The sequence below is a fragment of the Portunus trituberculatus genome, chromosome 47 (assembly GCF_017591435.1).
Source record: "Portunus trituberculatus isolate SZX2019 chromosome 47, ASM1759143v1, whole genome shotgun sequence".
NCBI classification, from domain to species: domain Eukaryota; kingdom Metazoa; phylum Arthropoda; class Malacostraca; order Decapoda; family Portunidae; genus Portunus; species Portunus trituberculatus.
In genome coordinates this window covers 13587254-13606796 of record NC_059301.1, presented here as the reverse complement: position 1 = coordinate 13606796, position 19543 = coordinate 13587254, and the positions used below count along the sequence as shown (strand labels likewise).

The 19543-nt window shown below is 42.4% G+C and overlaps 1 protein-coding gene across 3 annotated transcripts in view; it reads right to left on the bottom strand.

The window, feature by feature from the left end:
* Positions 1–19543, bottom strand: part of LOC123520726 (putative neural-cadherin 2) — a 174748-nt gene that overhangs the window by 124411 nt on the left and 30794 nt on the right. Inside the window, exon 1 of one of the 3 annotated variants that reach the window (XM_045283279.1) lies at positions 802–1610. The exons of the other annotated variants lie outside the window; for them this stretch is intronic. Coding sequence (XP_045139214.1) covers positions 802–850 — 49 coding nt within the window. The 5' untranslated portion in view covers positions 851–1610. Of the gene's footprint in view, positions 1–801; positions 1611–19543 lie in introns of those variants that run through there. 3 annotated transcript variants of the gene reach the window in all.

Below are 19543 nucleotides of genomic sequence, written 5' to 3'. Positions count from 1 at the left end.
GATATTTGGTTCATGATATTGATATAACTTTCCTGTGACCTTCAGAAGTGAAAAATATGTTTCCCTCTTCCTGGTAAAACGATTCGTCTTACTTGAGGAGATAAAGTGAAAGATGAAAAAAAGTGAATAATTGAAAAACTTTACGAGGATGTGTGTTGGGGCAGTTGGAGACTTTTTTATTGTTCTTTTGCTCCTCCACATGTTTTGAGGTTAAGAGAGTCAGGAGCCGAACAAAGCTTCTACAGTGCTTCATCTGTGTTCTGAGATAGGCGGCCGCTTCTATTTGTGGAGGCTTAGCTGGTCGGCCCCTGCCAGTGATGGAGCAGGCATGATTAGAGAACTTGTAGTTATTAGTCTAAATTTAGATGGTAGGAAGCGAGCTGATTGGGAAGGGAGCGGCGGCAACATAGTGAACAAGTATACCTTCTGTAGTGTACGGCCATTACACACCTGCAGCGGATTTACAGGCTATTTATAAGTATGGTAGAAAATAACGAACAGAAAAAAGAAATAAAAAGGAAAAACCAGACATGGTATTTGGACGTATAACACAGACAAATGTACAACACAAACAGCGATGCATTTCAGACTTACATCTTTTGTGCATACATAACACACAAATCTGATACGAATAGCACCCTCACTAATATTACTATTAGAAGTAAAATCATAGACGTATAGGCTAGTAGCTGGATACACATTCAAGATCAACAGTCACCTTACCACTTATATCTTCGAGTACCGTTTCACGCTTCGCCTTCCTAACATAACTACTTACTGAAGGGTTGTACAAACACTTACCTAAGAGAGTGCTGTTAGTGATGATTTGGAAGATCTTGCCTGGATCCATCTTGAGAAGTGACTTGTGTAACTGTTATGGGAGCGCTGTTAGTAGTGGTGATGATGGTGGTGGTGGCGGCGGCGGAGGAGATGACGGGGATATTGTTCAGTTAGATGCAGACAGATTCTTGCATAAGTTGCTGACAAGTGTTTCTTTTCTGGCGCGCCACTTGTTAGGTATAGGAAAGGAGGCAAAAATACGCTATTTCATTTTACAACACGTTTAAACAGATTAATGGAACGCTGTCAATAGCAGGGCCACAGAGCGTAACTCAGGCATAACCCAAATGACAGAGCATGGAGACAGGCAAGTCTTCCAAGCGCAAGGAAGGAATTTAGTCTGTTCGGATTTATGTACCGGTCAGTCCACTCGCCTTTTGTTCACCTGGCGATCACTAATGGAAGAAACTCGTCGAATGTGGCAGAGACAGTCGGGAGCAGAAGGATGGAATGAGTTTATCGATTCGCTAATCAGTGAAATGCATAAAATTCATGATCGTGTATAGGGAGTGAAGGAAGAGGAAGAGATAAAACTTTGACTAAACTGAAGCGTTGCTCTGAACATGTTTGCAAGAATGGAATGTATGATATATTCTGTCCTCGTTGTGGTTTTGGTGGTTAAGGTGGTGGTGGTAGTAGTGGTAGTGTAGAGTAATAGTAGTAGTTCAATAGTTGTGGTAGTGTTAGCACTGGGGATCATATTTGGCGCGGGAGTGATTGTGGTACTGATTTTGTTAGTGATGGTGTTGTGGTAGTGTTTGTTAGAACAGTTAGAGTGGTTACTCGGATAGTTCAAGTAGTTCCTTTAGAATGTTTCGTGTTAGTGCTTATTACAATTGAGTTAATGGATGTTATGATAATGGTAATTTTTGTTGTAGTTGTGGTATTGGTCATATTTTCGGTGGTGGTGATGTTATTAGTAATAGTGGTAATGAGTGTGATAATAATGGCAATGGTGACGGCGATGATGGTGGCAGAGATAGTACTGGTGGTCAATGTGGCAGCGCTAGAGGTGATGGTGGTGGTGGTGGTAGTGGTGGTATGAAACTTTCCTGACGCTGAAATATTGCTTGTACCCCAGAGCACCATTACAGGCAAGAACATCATAAGTTACAGCAAGGATACCGTCGTTATTCACATCATCACCACCACCAACGACACCATTATCATCATCACCATTATCACCATCGTCCTCATAACCATTATCGACCTCCAAATGTGTACCTCCGGCTCACGTAATCAGTCACACACACACACACACACACACACACACACACACACACACACACACACACACACACACACACACACACACACACACACACACACACACACACACACACACACACACACACACACACACACACACACACACACACACACACACACACACACACAAAACTTGCCTCTTCTATAGTTTTGTGTATTTCTGTCTTCCTCTCCCTTAAAATCAAATGAGTCTATAATAACGAATCTTAACACTGACTTGTATACATGAAAAGAGTTACTTATATATAGATTTCACATCCTCAGTTATGTCAATTCGTTTATGTGTTATTACTTAACTTTTAAATTTTGTCCTACTTTTTCATGTGTCTACAACTATAGACTACCTTGTTTGTGTTGCATTTGTTTGCCAGTGTGTCCATCTGTATGCCTGTGTGATATTCTCTCTCTCTCTCTCTCTCTCTCTCTCTCTCTCTCTCTCTCTCTCTCTCTCTCTCTCTCTCTCTCAGGAAGGCAGTAGAGCTTCAAAATTAATTTCAGAAACACGAGAGGCCAGCTAATAGGGAGTGAGTTAAGTGAACCCCTTCTCTCTTCTCCCTTCCCAACGCCGCCGCTCGCTCATTTCAGGGAAAAGCATTTGCCGGATTGAGGACGTTTCTGTAGAATTCCGTGGACGCTTAAATTCAAACTGCGGGCAAAGTATTAATCAGATTGGGCGGGATGCATTATATTTAGGAGATGAAAAGTCTGGTTGTATTATGATAATGTTGAGAGTAAACTGAGACTGTGTTTAGATAAATGAGGTTTGGGTTCATAGAGGACGCTTTCCTTGGAGAAGAGAAAGTATTTAATAAAGTGTGAAGTGTGAAGAGTGTGTGTGTGTGTGTGTGTGTGTGTGTGTGTGTGTGTGTGTGTGTGTGTGTGTGTGTGTGTGTGTGTTTGTTTGTGTTTGTTTTTTTTTTGTGTGTGTGTGTGTGTGTTTGTGTGCGTGTTTGTATGTGTGTGTACGTATGTGAGTGTACGTGCGTGAATGCGTGCCGAGATATGTCAGAGATAGACTTGTTATCTTAACGGTTGCTATTTTTCTGCTAAAATAACAACAACAACAACAACAACTATAACAACAACTGCTGCTACTACTACTACTACTACTACTACTATTACTACTACTACTACTACTACCACCACAACCAAAACCACCACCATCACCATCACCATTACCATCATCATCATCACCACCACCAGAAAGGAAATCCTGAAGCAATATAACATGCATTAATAAGGCGAGGAAGAAAAAATTGTTATGCTTCCATTAGAAAGCATTGTTATTGAGTTAATTACCAGAAAGGACGAGTTGGAGAGAAAGTTATCAATTTAAGTCTGGAATCGGCTTACAGTACCTGTGTGTTGGATTTTTAATGGTTGTTTACGTTGTGTTGTATAAAGGAAAATCAATAGTTCATGTTGGCTTCAATAGATGTTTTGACACGAGTTACTTTTAATTAAACGAATGGTGCGTTGGCTCTCTCTCTCTCTCTCTCTCTCTCTCTCTCTCTCTCTCTCTCTCTCTCTCTCTCTCTCTCTCTCTCTCTCTCTCTCTCTCTCTCTCTCTCTCTCTCTCTCTCTCTCTCTCTCTCACACACACACACACACACACACACACACACACACACACACACACGTAGTGTAGTGGTTAGCACGCTCGACTCACACTCGAGAGGATCCGGGTTCGAGTCCCGGAGGTGGCGAGGCAAATGGGCAAGCCTCTTAATGTGTGGCCCCTGTTCACCTAGCAGTAAATAGGTACGGGATGTAACTCGAGGGGTTGTGGCCTCGCTTTCCCGGTGTGTGGAGTGTGTTGTGGTCTCAGTCCTATCCGAAGATCGGTCTATGAGCTCTGAGCTCGCTCCATAATGGGGAAGACTGGCTGGGTGACCAGCAGACGACCGAAGTGAATTACACACACACACACACACACACACACACACACACACACACACACACACACACACACATCAGTACCACCATCACCGCCACCACTAATACCACCACCACCACCACATATATCTGAATCGAAATGAAGAGAAAAATAAGGGTGAAAAGTAGACGAGATAGACAATCGGTGTCATCTTACCGCACAAAGAACAATGGGAAATAATATACGTTATCTCGCTATTATGGGATGATAAGGTGGTCTCTCCATGCACAGCTCAAAGAGAGTTAGTGGGTATACGAGATATGAGAGACGGTAGCGGCGGCAGGACAGCTGGTAAGCAGATGGGCGCGTGGTGGCAGCGGTCTGCAGGTCGCTGGTAAGGCCTGTCCTGCTCACATCACTGATCCGCGCTGACTGGCTCCCGCGGGCTGCACCACCGCCTCCTTGTGCTCTCTCTCTCTCTCTCTCTCTCTCTCTCTCTCTCTCTCTCTCTCTCTCTCTCTCTCTCTTTCATTCATTATCTCTTCTTACATATAGCATTTTTTCTGCTGTGCCTCTCCTCCCAGCCTGCTCTGCTCTTCGTCGTTATCCACAACATTTATTTGACACTTAATTCTGAATCCATGGATAAGTTCGTCAAGGTTATTGTGTAAGAGAAGTGAAGTGAGGCGGATTCCATACATACTGAAGATAGCCTGTATTAACAGAGTAAACAATATTGAACAAACTTTGCCAACAGCCATTAGTTGTAGGGCGACTAAAAAGAGACAGACCACTCAGTAACTTGGTCAGAGAGACTACATGTATTACGGTTCTTGTTGGAGACACAGGGAAAGGTGTTGTGTAGTGATGTAGTTTTCAATATAGAAGCACTCATGTACCCCTGCGCCAAGGCTCAGCTGGTAGCAGGCTCAATCCAGTCTGGTCGTTTAGAACATACGTTTACTTGAGAGAGAGAGAGAGAGAGAGAGAGAGAGAGAGAGAGAGAGAGAGAGAGAGAGAGAGAGAGAGAGAGAGAGAGAGAGAGAGAGAGAGAGAGAGAGAGAGAGAGAGAGAGAGAGAGAGAGAGAGAGAGAGAGAGAGAGAGACTACTGATGACCTATAATGGAAGTCAAAGAGTATGAGAGTAAAAACTGCACCATGCATTCATCATCAATGGATGGAATTGTTGCTTGCCATTTACTCTCTTACATCTCCTACTTCAGATGAAACTGTAACGAATGACATCGAGATAGCCGAGAGATCTGATCAGTTTTTCTAATCTTTGCATTCATTTTTGCATTTATAGGATAAACAGGAAATTTTACTATAAAATACTCGTATAGCACTCGCATTCCAGTGAACTTTATATTGATGCACCATGCGTACTGCGGCAGTGCACCACACCTTTGTTACAGCATCACAAAGCCACACTACACTAGGTATTACCACACTGACGTACAGTACAACAGTGTTCTTGTATTCTCACCTCTCGTATATTGTACATGGCAGTAAAACTATCACACACACACACACACACACACACAGACACACACACACACACACACACACACACACACACACACACACACACACACACACACACACACACACACACACACACACACACACACACACACACACACACACACACACACACACACACACACACACACACACACACACACACACACACACACACACACACACACACACACACACACACACACACACACACACACACACACACACACACACACACACACACACACACACACACACACACACACACACACACACACACACTAACACACACCTGTTCCATTTTTACTGAATAATGCTCCACGATTCATCTGCGCGCACACACACACACACACACACACACACACACACACACACACACACACACACACACGCATACACGCACACACACACACACACATTCACCTCCCAAAACGCCCTTATATCCACCAATTGGTGCTCCATTCTCCTCCTGAACGCTACTTATTCTTCTTCATTTCAGCTCGGCATAAGCAATCACTCGGAAAGGGGCAGGCGTGCTATATGAATAAAAGCAATGTATTATGTTATTTATTATGGGACATCAAGAATCGATTGTCAAGGGGAAGGATAAGAATAGATGGAAGCATTTACGGTGTAGTGGGGAGCATAGGCTACGGTTATATTAAAGTAGAGAGAGAGAGAGAGAGAGAGAGAGAGAGAGAGAGAGAGAGAGAGAGAGAGATTCTCTCTCTCTCTCTCTCTCTCTCTCTCTCTCTCTCTCTCTCTCTCTCTCTCTCTCTCTCTCTCTCTCTCTCTCTCTCTCTCTCTCTCTCTCTCTCTCTCTCTCTCTCTCTCTCTCTCTCTCTCTCTCTCTCTGAAAGTAATATCTCTCTTACCAATTGAAGCGATGAATAATATTAAGCCTTTGACAATCACCACCACCACCACCACCACCACCACCACCACCACCACCACTATTACTCTCACTACCACTATCACCTTCACTCGTATCATCATTACCACCACGGCCAACACTCTCCTCACCTTCATTGCCATTACCACCACTATCACTATTGTCAACACTTCTGTTACCTGCACTTGCTTTACCAGCACTAATACCATTGCCACCACCATCACCACCACCATCACCACTCACAATTGGTGCACTGTTGTTATTGTCTTTAAATTGAGGTGACTAAAATATAAGATATACTGATGTGAAATTTTCTTTATCTGATATTCTTTTCATATTTTATTTACTAGTCTTACAAGGATAGTTTTTCTTCCCCATCTCACGGTCTGAATCCTTTTAATATTTTGTCCTTATCTCAGAGCAAAGATCTCTATCCTTCACATTAATATTATTTCGTCTAATTTTTATTACTTTGTGCCCTTATGAAAAAGTACCAAGGACTCTTTTTTTTTGTGTTTGTTTCCATTTATTATACATGAACACACTGTTTTAAAGTTTTTTTTTCTTTTAACTTTTTAGTTTACTTCAACCTTCGTGTAGTTTTCCAATCATGATAAAAATATACTTGGTTAGCATTTTTTTCGTTTTTCCTTTTCTGAGAAGGCAATTTAGGATGGATGTCTTGTTTATTTTTTTTTTTTGTGTTCACGATAATTTGTTGATGTTCAAAGCATGAAGACACCCAGCCAGTATAATCGTCTTCATCCTCATCATCATCAATGTCATCATCCTTAACATAAAAGAACAAGAAAAATATGGGAAGCTGCAAGAAGGCTCCTCTCTGTCATTACCGTGAAGAACCATTGTTCTTCATCATCTCTTCTCATTACGCATTAGAAGAAACTAAATTATTTTTTACTCCATTATGACAAGTGTGTCGAAAAATAGATAAAAACAATTCAAGAAAATATGAAACTTCATATAGGTAAAGTTTCACAAAGTTGTGATTTAATACTTTACAAAATATTCCGGAACTAAAAAGTTATATAAGCTGGTTCACTAATCCATATAATATTTTGAACTTCATCTATTTTCCTTAACATAACAAGCTTGGTAGCATTACTACTTGAGCTAATAAGACCTCATAAGCATTTCGCGTAGCTTATACTTAAGATAATCATCTGTAGCAGCCTTGTGTTGGTAATGACACGAGGCAGCAGGTGGGATGCATTTCGAGACTTTGATGACTAAATTATTGCCTTTGAAAGGGAACCCCACGAAATTACTCTGGAAAACGAAGATTAATAGAAGCACACACACACACACACACACACACACACACACACACACACACACACACACACACACACACACACACACACACACACACACACACACACACACACACACACACACACACACACACACACACACACACACACACACACACACACACACACACACACACACACACACACACACACACACGAACATCCTTGTGATAGTGAAAGGTTCATAAACTTTAAAGGATGGATGCAATTTATTTGTAGCAGAACCAAAGTTTAAAGTGCATAGGAAGGAGAAGGATAAGAGGAGGGAGGTTGTAGGCAAGTTTAGAGGGTAAGTGAAGGAAGGAAGGCTCATAAACACAGGGATGAACCGAAGATAAGGAATGGGAGAGATGCAAGGCGGGAAAGAAGGCTGTGGGAAGAGTGGCGTGTGTAAACAAATCTTAAGGTTAATGGAGAAGATAAAATGAGGATGATGATATATGAAGCCTTAATTACGTGTTCGTGATTCAGAACATATAGGGTTGAATCTCTCTCTCTCTCTCTCTCTCTCTCTCTCTCTCTCTCTCTCTCTCTCTCTCTCTCTCTCTCTCTCTCTCTCTCTCTCTCTCTCTCTCTCTCTCTCTCTCTCTCTCTCTCTCTCTCTCTCTCTCTCTCTCTCTCTCTCTCTCTCTCTCTCTCCCAGACACACACACACACACACACACACACACACACCCGGTAGCTCAGTGGTTAGAGCGCTGGCTTCACAAACCAAAGGACCGGGGTTCGATTCCCCGGCCGGGTGGAGATATTTGGGTGTATCTCCTTACACGTGTAACCCCTGTTCACCTAGCAGTGAGTAGGTACGGGATGTAAATCGAGGAGTTGTGACCTTGTTGTCCCGGTGTGTGGTGTGTGCCTGGTCTCAGGCCTATCCGAAGATCGGAAATAATGAGCTCTGAGCTCGTTCCGTAGGGTAACGTCTGGCTGTCTCGTCAGAGACTGCAGCAGATCAAACACACACACACACACACACACACACACACACACACACACACACACACACACACACATTTATCCTTTCCCCGTCATATTTTCCTTCATTACTTACACCCACGTTTCCTATTTGCCTTTACTTGATTATTTATTCATCTCCCTCATAGCATTCTTTTCCTTCTCTCGCACACGATCACTTTCTATTCCCCGAAGACACATTCACGCTTCCAATGAGTCCTGGAAGATCGAGCGAAGTGGAGGGTGATAGAATTATAACAAGACGCAATCTATATCTCGTCTGAGAATAGCAGTAGTAGTACCTGGTGTGTGAAGTCTTGAAGCGTCATTTGCTGCTCGAGAGTTCTGGAAAGAGCTGTGCTGTTGGTGGACTTATTATTGTATTCCAACCATCTCTTCTTTAGTTTACCGCTATATTCGTTCCTTCTCGTCCAAAACACAATAGGATGGAATTGCTGCCTCAGTGTGATCTTTCATTGAGAAACTCATGATGAAATAATAGATCATATTTTATTTTTCGTTTTCTTTGTTGGGCAATTCACACAGAACGTAATGTAAAATGTTTCCTGAAAATTTTTTTGCCAAAAATGTGTGATCAATAATTTGTAATGAGGATTAAAAATATAAAGAAGTTATTATATTTAAAGACAATGAAAAGGTTTTGTGTGTGTGTGTGTGTGTGTGTGTGTGTGTGTGTGTGTGTGTGTGTGTGTGTGTGTGTGTGTGTGTGTGTGTGTGTGTGTGTGTAATTCACCACGGTCGTCTGCTGGTCACCCAGCCAGTCTTCCCCATTACGGAGCGAGCTCAGAGCTCATAGACCGATCTTCAGGTAGGAATGAGACCACAACACACTCCACACACCGGGAAAGCGAAACCACAACCCCTCGAGTTACATCCTTACCTATTTACTGCTAGGTGAACAGGGGCTACACATTAAGAGGCTTGCCCATTTGCCTCGCCGCGCCGGGACTCGAAATCGGCCCTCTCGATTGTGAGTAGAGCGTGCTAACCACTACACTACGTGTGTGTGTGTGTGTGTGTGTGTGTGTGTGTGTGTGTGTGTGTGTGTGTGTGTGTGTGTGTGTGTGTGTGTGTGTGTGTGTGTGTGTGTGTGTGTGTGTGTGTTGTTTGTGTGTGTGTGTGTGTGTGTGTGTGTGTGTGTGTGTGTGTGTGTGTGTGTGTGTGTGTGTGTGTGTGTGTGTGTGTGTGTGTGTGTGTGTGTGTGTGTGTGTGTGTGTGTGTGAAGAGTGCCACCAGATTAAGTCTATCAAGTGTTTTAATTGCTGCAAGATCTACTGAAGTTATTGCGTCACATCTTCAACCATATTTCAAGACACGCCTCTCCTGGCCCTTCATTACGTTGAAAATGTTCTAGTTGAAATGAAAAACTGTCTTCTTATATATCTAGTGAGAAATTAATAAGATTTCTACAGAGTTAATAGTAGAAACACTCTTAGCAACAAAGCTGATCATCTCTCATGTTTGGAGAGTGCAATCAGCATTAAAAAGGCAATACTGTCACCTAAGCTTTTTGTGGCCGCTATTGTCCTTCTGTTGTTGTGGCCACTGAAGCTGCGGCTGCTGCTGATACTGCTTATGTTGCCTCCAGTTATCCGGTGCTGGGGGTAAACAGAGTGTGTGTGTGTGTGTGTGTGTGTGAGAGAGAGAGAGAGAGAGAGAGAGAGAGAGAGAGAGAGAGAGAGAGAGAGAGAGAGAGAGAGAGAGAGAGAGAGAGAGAGAGAGAGAGAGAGAGAGAGAGAGAGAGAGAGAGAGAGAGAGAGAGAGAGAGAGAGAGAGAGAGAGAGAGAGAGAAACAAACACAAAGAAAGATAGATTTAGTCTGTAATCAAGGTAGCATGTGTACTGAGTTCAAGATCGATTCACTTTACTGAGTTAACTGGTCGCGATCGATCTCTTCTCTCTCTCTCTCTCTCTCTCTCTCTCTCTCTCTCTCTCTCTCTCTCTCTCTCTCTCTCTCTCTCTCTCTCTCTCTCTCTCTCTCTCTCTCTCTCTCTCTCTCTCTCTCTCTCTCTCTCTCTCTCTCTCTCTCTCTCTCTCTCTCTTCTCTGCGTTCGATTATCTCCGGCAAATTGAAGAAGACAGCAGTCCAGAGTGTCTCTTAGTTGGACTGATGCTTCAGAGACTCATTAAAGGCGGAGGATGTGAGGAGGTGGTGTGCTGTGTGATGCTCCCGCTGTGTGTGTGTTAGGAGAAAGGCGGAGGTGTGTTTGCGTATGTGTGTATGAGAGAGAGAGAGAGAGAGAGAGAGAGAGAGAGAGAGAGAGAGAGAGAGAGAGAGAGAGAGAGAGAGAGAGAGAGAGAGAGAGAGAGAGAGAGAGAGAGAGAGAGAGAGAGAGAGAGAGAGAGAGAGAGAGAGAGAGAGAGAGAGAGAGAGAGAGAGAGAGACAGACAGACAGACAGACAGACAGACAGACACGGATAGATGGAAAGACGGAGAGAGATCAAATGTTTCTATAAAGAATTAATTTGATTAAAGGGAGAATAAAAGACTGACTGACAATACCCAGACAAACAGACAGACAGACAAACAGACACATAAATAAATAAATGCAGTATCACATGTATAAAACGTATACATATCACTTGGAAATGAAAGAAGATATAAATACCAACGATAATCAAGGAAGTCTATGAAAAGGTACTTTGTGAATTTGAACTTGATAAAACTCTACGGCTGCTACTCCCATGTTTCACTACCACTGTTCATCTATGCTTGGTTTCTTCTGCCCATTATGTAAAGAAACTTATCATACCTTTTATGTGTGTGTACTTGTGAATAAGGTTGTGTTGCATATCTCAGTCTATTTTTATATTAGATGAATGTAAAACTTCAGTAATTTCTTTTTAAATGTTACCGCTGCAAAAAATAACATTATTCTTTGCAAGTACATACACAAAAATAGATAAAATATAGGGATAATTTGCTCTTTTTTTAGTACTTATCTATTCAAATAATTGTGCTACAAAAATAAGTGTCTCAAATTATAAAGTATGGCGAGATATTTTGTGTAGAATGGCTTAGTGTGTGTGTGTGTGTGTGTGTGTGTGTGTGTGTGTGTGTGTGTGTGTGTGTGTGTGTGTGTGTGTGTGTGTGTGTGTGTGTGTGTGTGTGTGTGTGTGTGTGTGTGTGTGTGTGTGTGTGTGTGTGTGTGTGTGTGTGTGTGTGTGTGTGTGTGTGTGTGTGCGCTCTACGTAGAATAAATGGCTACTACTAACTTAGCCTGAGTTTACAGCACGGCCGTGGAAAACTTGAGACCAAAAAGACCAAGCTGGTATATTTCAAGTCTCGCCAGAATAGCAACAGAGATTATTTACTGATACTATTACCCTAAAAAGCAAACTGAATATAAGAACATTAATGCAGAAGCCAATTCAGTGGAGACAATTACTACAGATAAGTGTACCGTCTTAATAATGATGGCAACAGGAGATGAGAGTGATGTCTTATTGTGCTTTCAACATTTAGATAATTCGTGGATAGTTTTTTTTTTTTTTTTTTTTTACTGATTTAATGATACGATTGACCATTCTATTATTGGAAAAAAAATATTTATGTTCGTTCTCCTTCCTTCCTTCCTTCTTCGTCTTCTTCTTCTTCTTCTTCTTCTTTTTCTTCTTCTTCTTCTTCTTCGGAAAGAGGAACACAAAGAGAGATTTTCATTTTTTTCCCATCTTACCCTTTCTCTCTCTCTCTCTCTCTCTCTCTCTCTCTCTCTCTCTCTCTCTCTCTCTCTCTCTCTCTCTCTCTCTCTCTCTCTCTCTCTCTCTCTCTCTCTCTCTCTCTCTCTCTCTCTGAACTTCAAATAGAGAGGAGAGGAAAAAGGATTTGTAAAAGAAAGAAAAGGAAGAGGAAGAGGAGGATTCAGTGAAGCTGGAAGCAAAATCTTTAGGGAGCGTCCCATAAGACAGGTGACTTTATCATCCATTTGCTCCCTCCCACCTTTAAACCCGCGCTATCTCTCTTCATCTTAGTGGTACAATCTTCTCTCAGCTGTGCCTCACCGCTTCCTCTTTCTTCATTTTCTTTCTCCCTGTTTCTTAGTCTCTCTCTCTCTCTCTCTCTCTCTCTCTCTCTCTCTCTCTCTCTCTCTCTCTCTCTCTCTCTCTCTCTCTCTCTCTCTCTCTCTCTCTCTCTCTCTCTCTCTCTCTCTCTCTCTCTCTCTCTCTCTCTCTCTCTCTCTCTCTCTCTCTCTCTCTCATCCTCTTTTGCCTTATTTTATATTTTTATTTCTTTTCTTAATTTATCTTCCGTGTTCATATTTCAAAGTAAATATGAGAACCCTCGTATGTTCTAAATGAAGCATGCACGCAACGCGCGTAAACACACACACACACACACACACACACACACACACACACACACACACACACACACACACGCGCGCACGCACGCGCACAGTAAATATCCTTTTATCTTAGAAATGAGGTGTGTGTGTGTGTGTGTGTGTGTGTGTGTGTGTGTGTGTGTGTGTGTGTGTGTGTGTGTGTGTGTGTGTGTGTGTGTGTGTGTGTGTGTGTGTGTGTGTGTGTGTGTGTGTGTGTGTGTGTTTATGTGTGTGTGTGTGTGTGTGTGAGAGAGAGAGAGAGAGAGAGAGAGAGAGAGAGAGAGAGAGAGAGAGAGAGTGTGTGTGTCTTTGTGTGTATGGAGAGAAAAATCAAATTAAAAGTGAGAAAAGAGAAATATATATTATGCAAATATGGTAAGGCATAACAAAGTAAGTAAGAAAAGGAAGAAAAGAAAGATGGGACAGTGACGGAAGTGGAAGCATAAAATGAATGAAAAAAGCTTAAATAGAACAAAAGATTATAATTTAAAGAGGGAAATGGAACAAAGAGAATAAAAGAGAGAGAGAGAGAGAGAGAGAGAGAGAGAGAGAGAGAGAGAGAGAGAGAGAGAGACAGAGAGAGAGAGAGAGAGAGAGAGAGAGAGAGAGAGAGAGAGAGAGAGAGAGAGAGAGAGAGAGAGAGAGAGAGAGAGAGAGAGAGGGAGGGGAGAGGGGGAAAGGAAAGTAAACCCACATAAAACTGAGACACACCCAAACTGTAGCCACCAAACACTCTTGGCTCGAATTGTACCCGAACTGACAACTCCATCCCATGAATATTTCCCCGTGGTGTTTTGTTGTCGGTTCTTGCTGTCTTCTCTGCCTGTGTGTGTGTGTGTGTGTGTGTGTGTGTGTGTGTGTGTGTGTGTGTGTGTGTGTGTGTGTGTTTGTTTCTGTGTCTGTATGTTTTTCCTCGTTTCTTTAATGTTACCGATCCCTTGAAAATGAAGGCTGTTAGTAACAGCAGTAGTAACAATATTATATTTATTAAGTATATGCATTAGAATACTACTGTTACTACTACTACTACTACTACTACTACTATTACTACTACTACTCCCATTACCACTACCATTATCACAACCATTACCACCACCACCACTACTACTACTATTACTACTACTACTACTACTACTACTACTACTACTGCTCCCATCACCACTCCATCACCACCACCATTACCACCACCACCACCACCACCACCACTACCAATACCACCACCACCACCACTACACTACTACTACTACCACTACTACTACTACTACTACTACTACTACTACTACTACTACTGCTACTACTACTAGTAATAATAATAATAATAATAATAATAATAATGATAATAATAATAATAATAATAATAATAATAATAATAATAATACCACTACTACTACTACTACTACTACTACTACTACTACTATTACTACTACTACTACTATTGATTATACTATTACTACAACTACCATCTCTTCTTGTGATATATTCACGAATATTCAAATCTTGTAATACCTTCCATCTCCCACAGAGAAGTGGCGATCGCTGTGATGGACGAGACAACGAATGATGACGGAGGATGTGCCGCGAATGTGAGTTTGCATTAATTACCACATAGGCTTAGGAAAAGGAAAAGAGGAGGAGGAGGAGGAGGAGGAGGAGGAGGAGAAGGAGAAGGAGGAGGAGGAGGAGGAGGAGGAGGAGGAGGAGGAGGAGGAGGAGGAGGAGGAGGAGGAGGAGGAGGAGAAGGAAGAGGAAGAGGAAAAGGAGGAGGAGGAGGAGGAGGAGTAGGAGGAGGAGGAGGAGGAGGAAGAGAAGGAGAAGAAAGAAAAGGAGACATGTACTCATTGATTCCTACATGCTACACACACACACACACACACACACACACACACACACACACACACACACACACACACACACACACACACACACACACGTGTTCATTTCCCGGTAAAACATCTAATCTCCTCCGCCAATCTTCGTTTACCTCACTCACTCAGCTTCCATCCTTTCCTTTCATCATTTTCACGTTGGACAGAAAGAAAAGTTTTCCTGGAAGTATTTTAGTCCCAACGATTCACTGATTCCTACATGTTCCACAGACATCAAAACACACACACACACACACACACACACACACACACACACACAGTGGTTACATTCTCCCCTGTCACTTCGCCGGTTGTTGTCTGTGTGTGTGTGTGTGTGTGTGTGTGTGTGTGTGTGTGTGTGTGTGTGTGTGTGTGTGTGTGTGTGTGTGTGTGTGTGTTTTATTCATTCAATTATTTGTTTTTTTTTATAGATATATTTTGTAAACATGAGCTGATTCTGTCCTCTCTCATGTTCTGCTTTGTTTTATTGACTCGCAACTTGCATGATCATAAATGCCGAAGTACAAAAAATACTTGATTTTTAATGATTTGTGTTGCTCTAAATTTTTGCGTGTTTTTAAATTGTTTGGCTGTGCTCGAAATTATACTGTTTCATTGATTATTTTATTTATCTGAAAGTGTAATCTTTTATGTGTACGTGGTACATATAGAATGCACTATTTTTTTTACAATTATTAGAATTTACGCAACATTAAAACACTTCAGCATTCCTTCCATTTACTCTTTCCTGCCACAAGTGTTATCTCGGCCAGCACTCGCCTCCAACACGTCCTTTGTCTTACTTTTATCTCCTCTTTTAGTCTGCACGCCTCACACCCACAGAATTGAGAGAATTGAGAAGAGAGAGAGAGAGAGAGAGAGAGAGAGAGAGAGAGAGAGAGAGAGAGAGAGAGAGAGAGAGAGAGAGAATGCTACCCATGATTCACCTTTAAGTGCGAAAACAATGGATGTGGTTTTACTAATATAACCGAACCTAGAGTAATCTAAGATGATAAAAATTATGTATGTATTTCCTATAAGTATTTTCAAATTTCAGGCAAGTCCGACGCCGCAGTCATCAAACCGAACGCAAGTATAAAGATGTTTTTCTTATTTTTTTCCAAGTTCTGAGTTTGCTTGTAAATGTTTGCTTCCTCGGCCACTCAATGTTCGGTGTGTTGGTATCTGCTGCACAGACAGACTTGTTTGGAAGTCTCATTATGCATTCCGTGAAGACATTGAAGGAACGGGAAAAATGTAAAACACAAAGGCTTGAAAAAATGAGGCGACGGACTACACAAACAAGGCAGAAAAACGAGGTAAAGGAAAATAATGGTAGTTTGTTTATAGCGCACTTTTGGTACTTTTACGCGAGACTGTTTTTAACAATCACTTGCAAGAATCGAAAATGCATAAAATCAGTAAAATAGAAATATCAGGGATAAAGGAAAGTAACGATAGTTTCCTTATACCGAATATGATTCTTTATGATCGCTTACTTCTGTGACATTGATAGCATCAAACAACAGACGTTTAAATTACAACTGTCTCTGAGAAGCGTTCAAGTCCACATACAAACATTTCCTTTCCTCCCACACAGAAAGCAAAAATGTGTAAGTAATTTTTAAAGAAGCAACAATGTATGTTGTTGTCAGAGTCGACAAGGACAGCTAGCTGCCACATTAAAGATTAAAGAAGAAAAACAAAAGAAAGCAAAGAAGTATTAATTAAGGGTGTCTCCAAAACTCCTTTGTAATAGACTTATCAGTATCAAGCGTTCTTCGTTTAGCGCTTCGTGATGAACTTGTATTAAAAAAAATCAATGGCATAAATAAAACTGTTTTCGTAAATGGTTCATTAGTGACACGGAGCGCTTTCGCCTCTCTCATTTTCATATTCATTTTCATTTCTACAGTAATAACATCATGTGTGTGTGTGTGTGTGTGTGTGTGTGTGTGTGTGTGTGTGTGTGTGTGTGTGTGTGTGTGTGTGTGTGTGTGTGTGTGTGTGTGTGTGTGTGTGTGTGTGTGTGTGTGTGTGTGTGTGTGTGTGTGTGTGTGTGTGTGTGTGTGTGTGTGTGTGTGTGTGAGAGAGAGAGAGAGAGAGAGAGACTTGGAAAACGGGGTAGGTCACAAACTCTTGTACCTTCCCTCTTTCGGTCTTATTTTTACAGCGAGTCCCTCTGCGCTCCCTCTTATCTGGTCTTCTCTTAATGTGCATTACTGCTCATTCAATCTCTAACCCTTGAGTCTTCAGATTTGTGCTGACTATTGAAACACCTGCAGTCATTATTATCTCATTATCTATGGTTTAATTCATAACCAACTTTATGCAACAGACTCAACTCTCCATATTCTGACGAGATCATTATACCAAAGGGAAAAAAACACAAGCTTCCCATTTTGTGATTCCGTTTTCTCTGGTGATCATGGAATGCTTCATAGAAAATGGTCATCTTGCTGTGGATGTCGTTGCAGGAAACTGTTTTATTCCTGAGTTTTTTCATCGCGTTTATGACGTAGACGGTACACATTTATTTATTTTTTCTACTGAATTAAAAGGAAGCCACGAGATTCAGGAAGGTGTGGAGCTGCGAAACAATAGGCAACAAAAGAAAGAGGAAGAGTAGGAGGAGGAGGAGGAGGAGGGAGAGGACTTGAAATGAGTTAGGAAATTGGAAAGCGATAATCACAACATTGGCGATGGAATTACGAACTATGAATTCAATAAATGCGAGCAAGCGCAAGACCACACACACACACACACACACACACACACACACACACACACACACACACACACACACACACACACACACACACACACACAGTAGACCTTTCAGTGAAATATTATTTCTATCATTTTTGTATATTGTGAGATTTCATGGGAGAAGGAGCAGGAAAAGAAGAAACAAGAAATAGAAGAAGAGGAGGAGGAATGGAGGAGTAGAAGGAGGAGGATTGTAATAATTAGAAAGTTATTTTCTGTTGTTAATCCTACTACTACTGCTGCTGCTGCTACTACTGCTGCTGCTACTACTACTACTACTACTACTACTACTACTACTACTACTACTACTACTACTACTAGTACTATTACTACTACTACTACTAGTACCACTACTACTACTACTACTACTACTACTACTACTACCACCACCGCTGTTACTAGTACTACCACTACTACTGTTACAACTAGTACCACTACTACTGTTACAACTGTTACCACTACTACTGTTACAACTGCTACCACTTCTACTGTTACAACTACTACCACTACTACTTTTACAAATACTACCACTTCTACTGTTACAACTACTGTCACTACTACTAATATATACTACTTAAAAATACCTCCACCCCATGTTTGTTGATGTGTCAATTAGGAGCTCCACTACTTGGAGGTCATTAGCCCCAACTCTCGCTAATGACTGTGGCATCCAACCATATTTAATACTCTATAATATAAACATTAGTTGTTAGCTATAAATTCACTCTACCTCTACTCTATCTACTCTTATGCCACTCTCCACCACTGTAGCCTCGCAGTCAAGGCCACTTAAATCTGCAGCTATGGGAGTGGAATGCCTTGTCCCCCTGAGACACAGGAGGGCTGATCTGAGGAGGAGAATGAAAGACGGCACCTCATCCATGCGACGACATGGCTCCTTGGCTGGTGCTTCTTTTCTGCCATTAGGTCGGCTAGTCTTGAGTAGAAGCACTGAGCCTTGGAGCCCATCCCGCCAGATGTGGTGAAGACCAGAGGTGTGAAGCTGCCCTGGTCAACGTGTTGGATTCTCTCCCATACGCTCGGATCTTCTCCTGCTCATTCTTGCGGTGGGCGGCCTCCAGGAGAGTTCGTGGTGACAGGCGGCCATCGGGTCAAAGATCCGTATGTCCATGAATGCTTTCTGTCCCCTTGTCCAGAACCCTCGTGCGCTGACGTCGACTCGAGCCTCGTTGGTGGTGTTGGCTGTTCTGTAGCGCAGGTGCTCGCCGTCTAGCGGTAGGAGGGTCGGTTCAGTGGAGACATCGTGGCACACCTCCCTGAGCATGCTGGCGGTCAGATCTCTCACCTCATCGTGCCTGATACATACGAATCCCCCCTTTTTGCACGTCATGGTGTGGTTGACGTCATTGGGGGAACTACACACACAGGTCGACAAATTCTTGTTTGTTGAGGCTGAAGCCCTTCGCTCCGATGGGCAGTGACGTTAGCCAGTTAGAGGCCCCCGTTTCCTGTGCAGTGAGGATTTTTCTCACTGTGGTTGCAGGCAGGATGTTTATCAGGTCTTCGAGACAGTTTCGTTGATGTTGTTGCCTGTCTCTAGATATAATTCGTCTTTGCTCAGTGACTGCACTTTGGGCTATTTCACCATGTGCGTCCTGAGCAATGATCTTCTCTGTGAGGGACCTGGTGAGCTTGAGGGAGTTGAGGTTCTCCACAGTCGCTAACTTCTTAGGGGAGGTGATTCCCATCCCGCCCAGTCTTGGTGGAAGTTCGAGCAGCGCCCTCTCCCCATCTCCGATGGTGTGGGATCTCAGTAACGCTGGGATGAAGGTGTTCCTTATCGAGACCTCCAGTGGTGCAAGGAGAGGGCTGATGCCTGGGATGGTGCGCATGGCGAATCTCCATCGATGCTGCAAGCC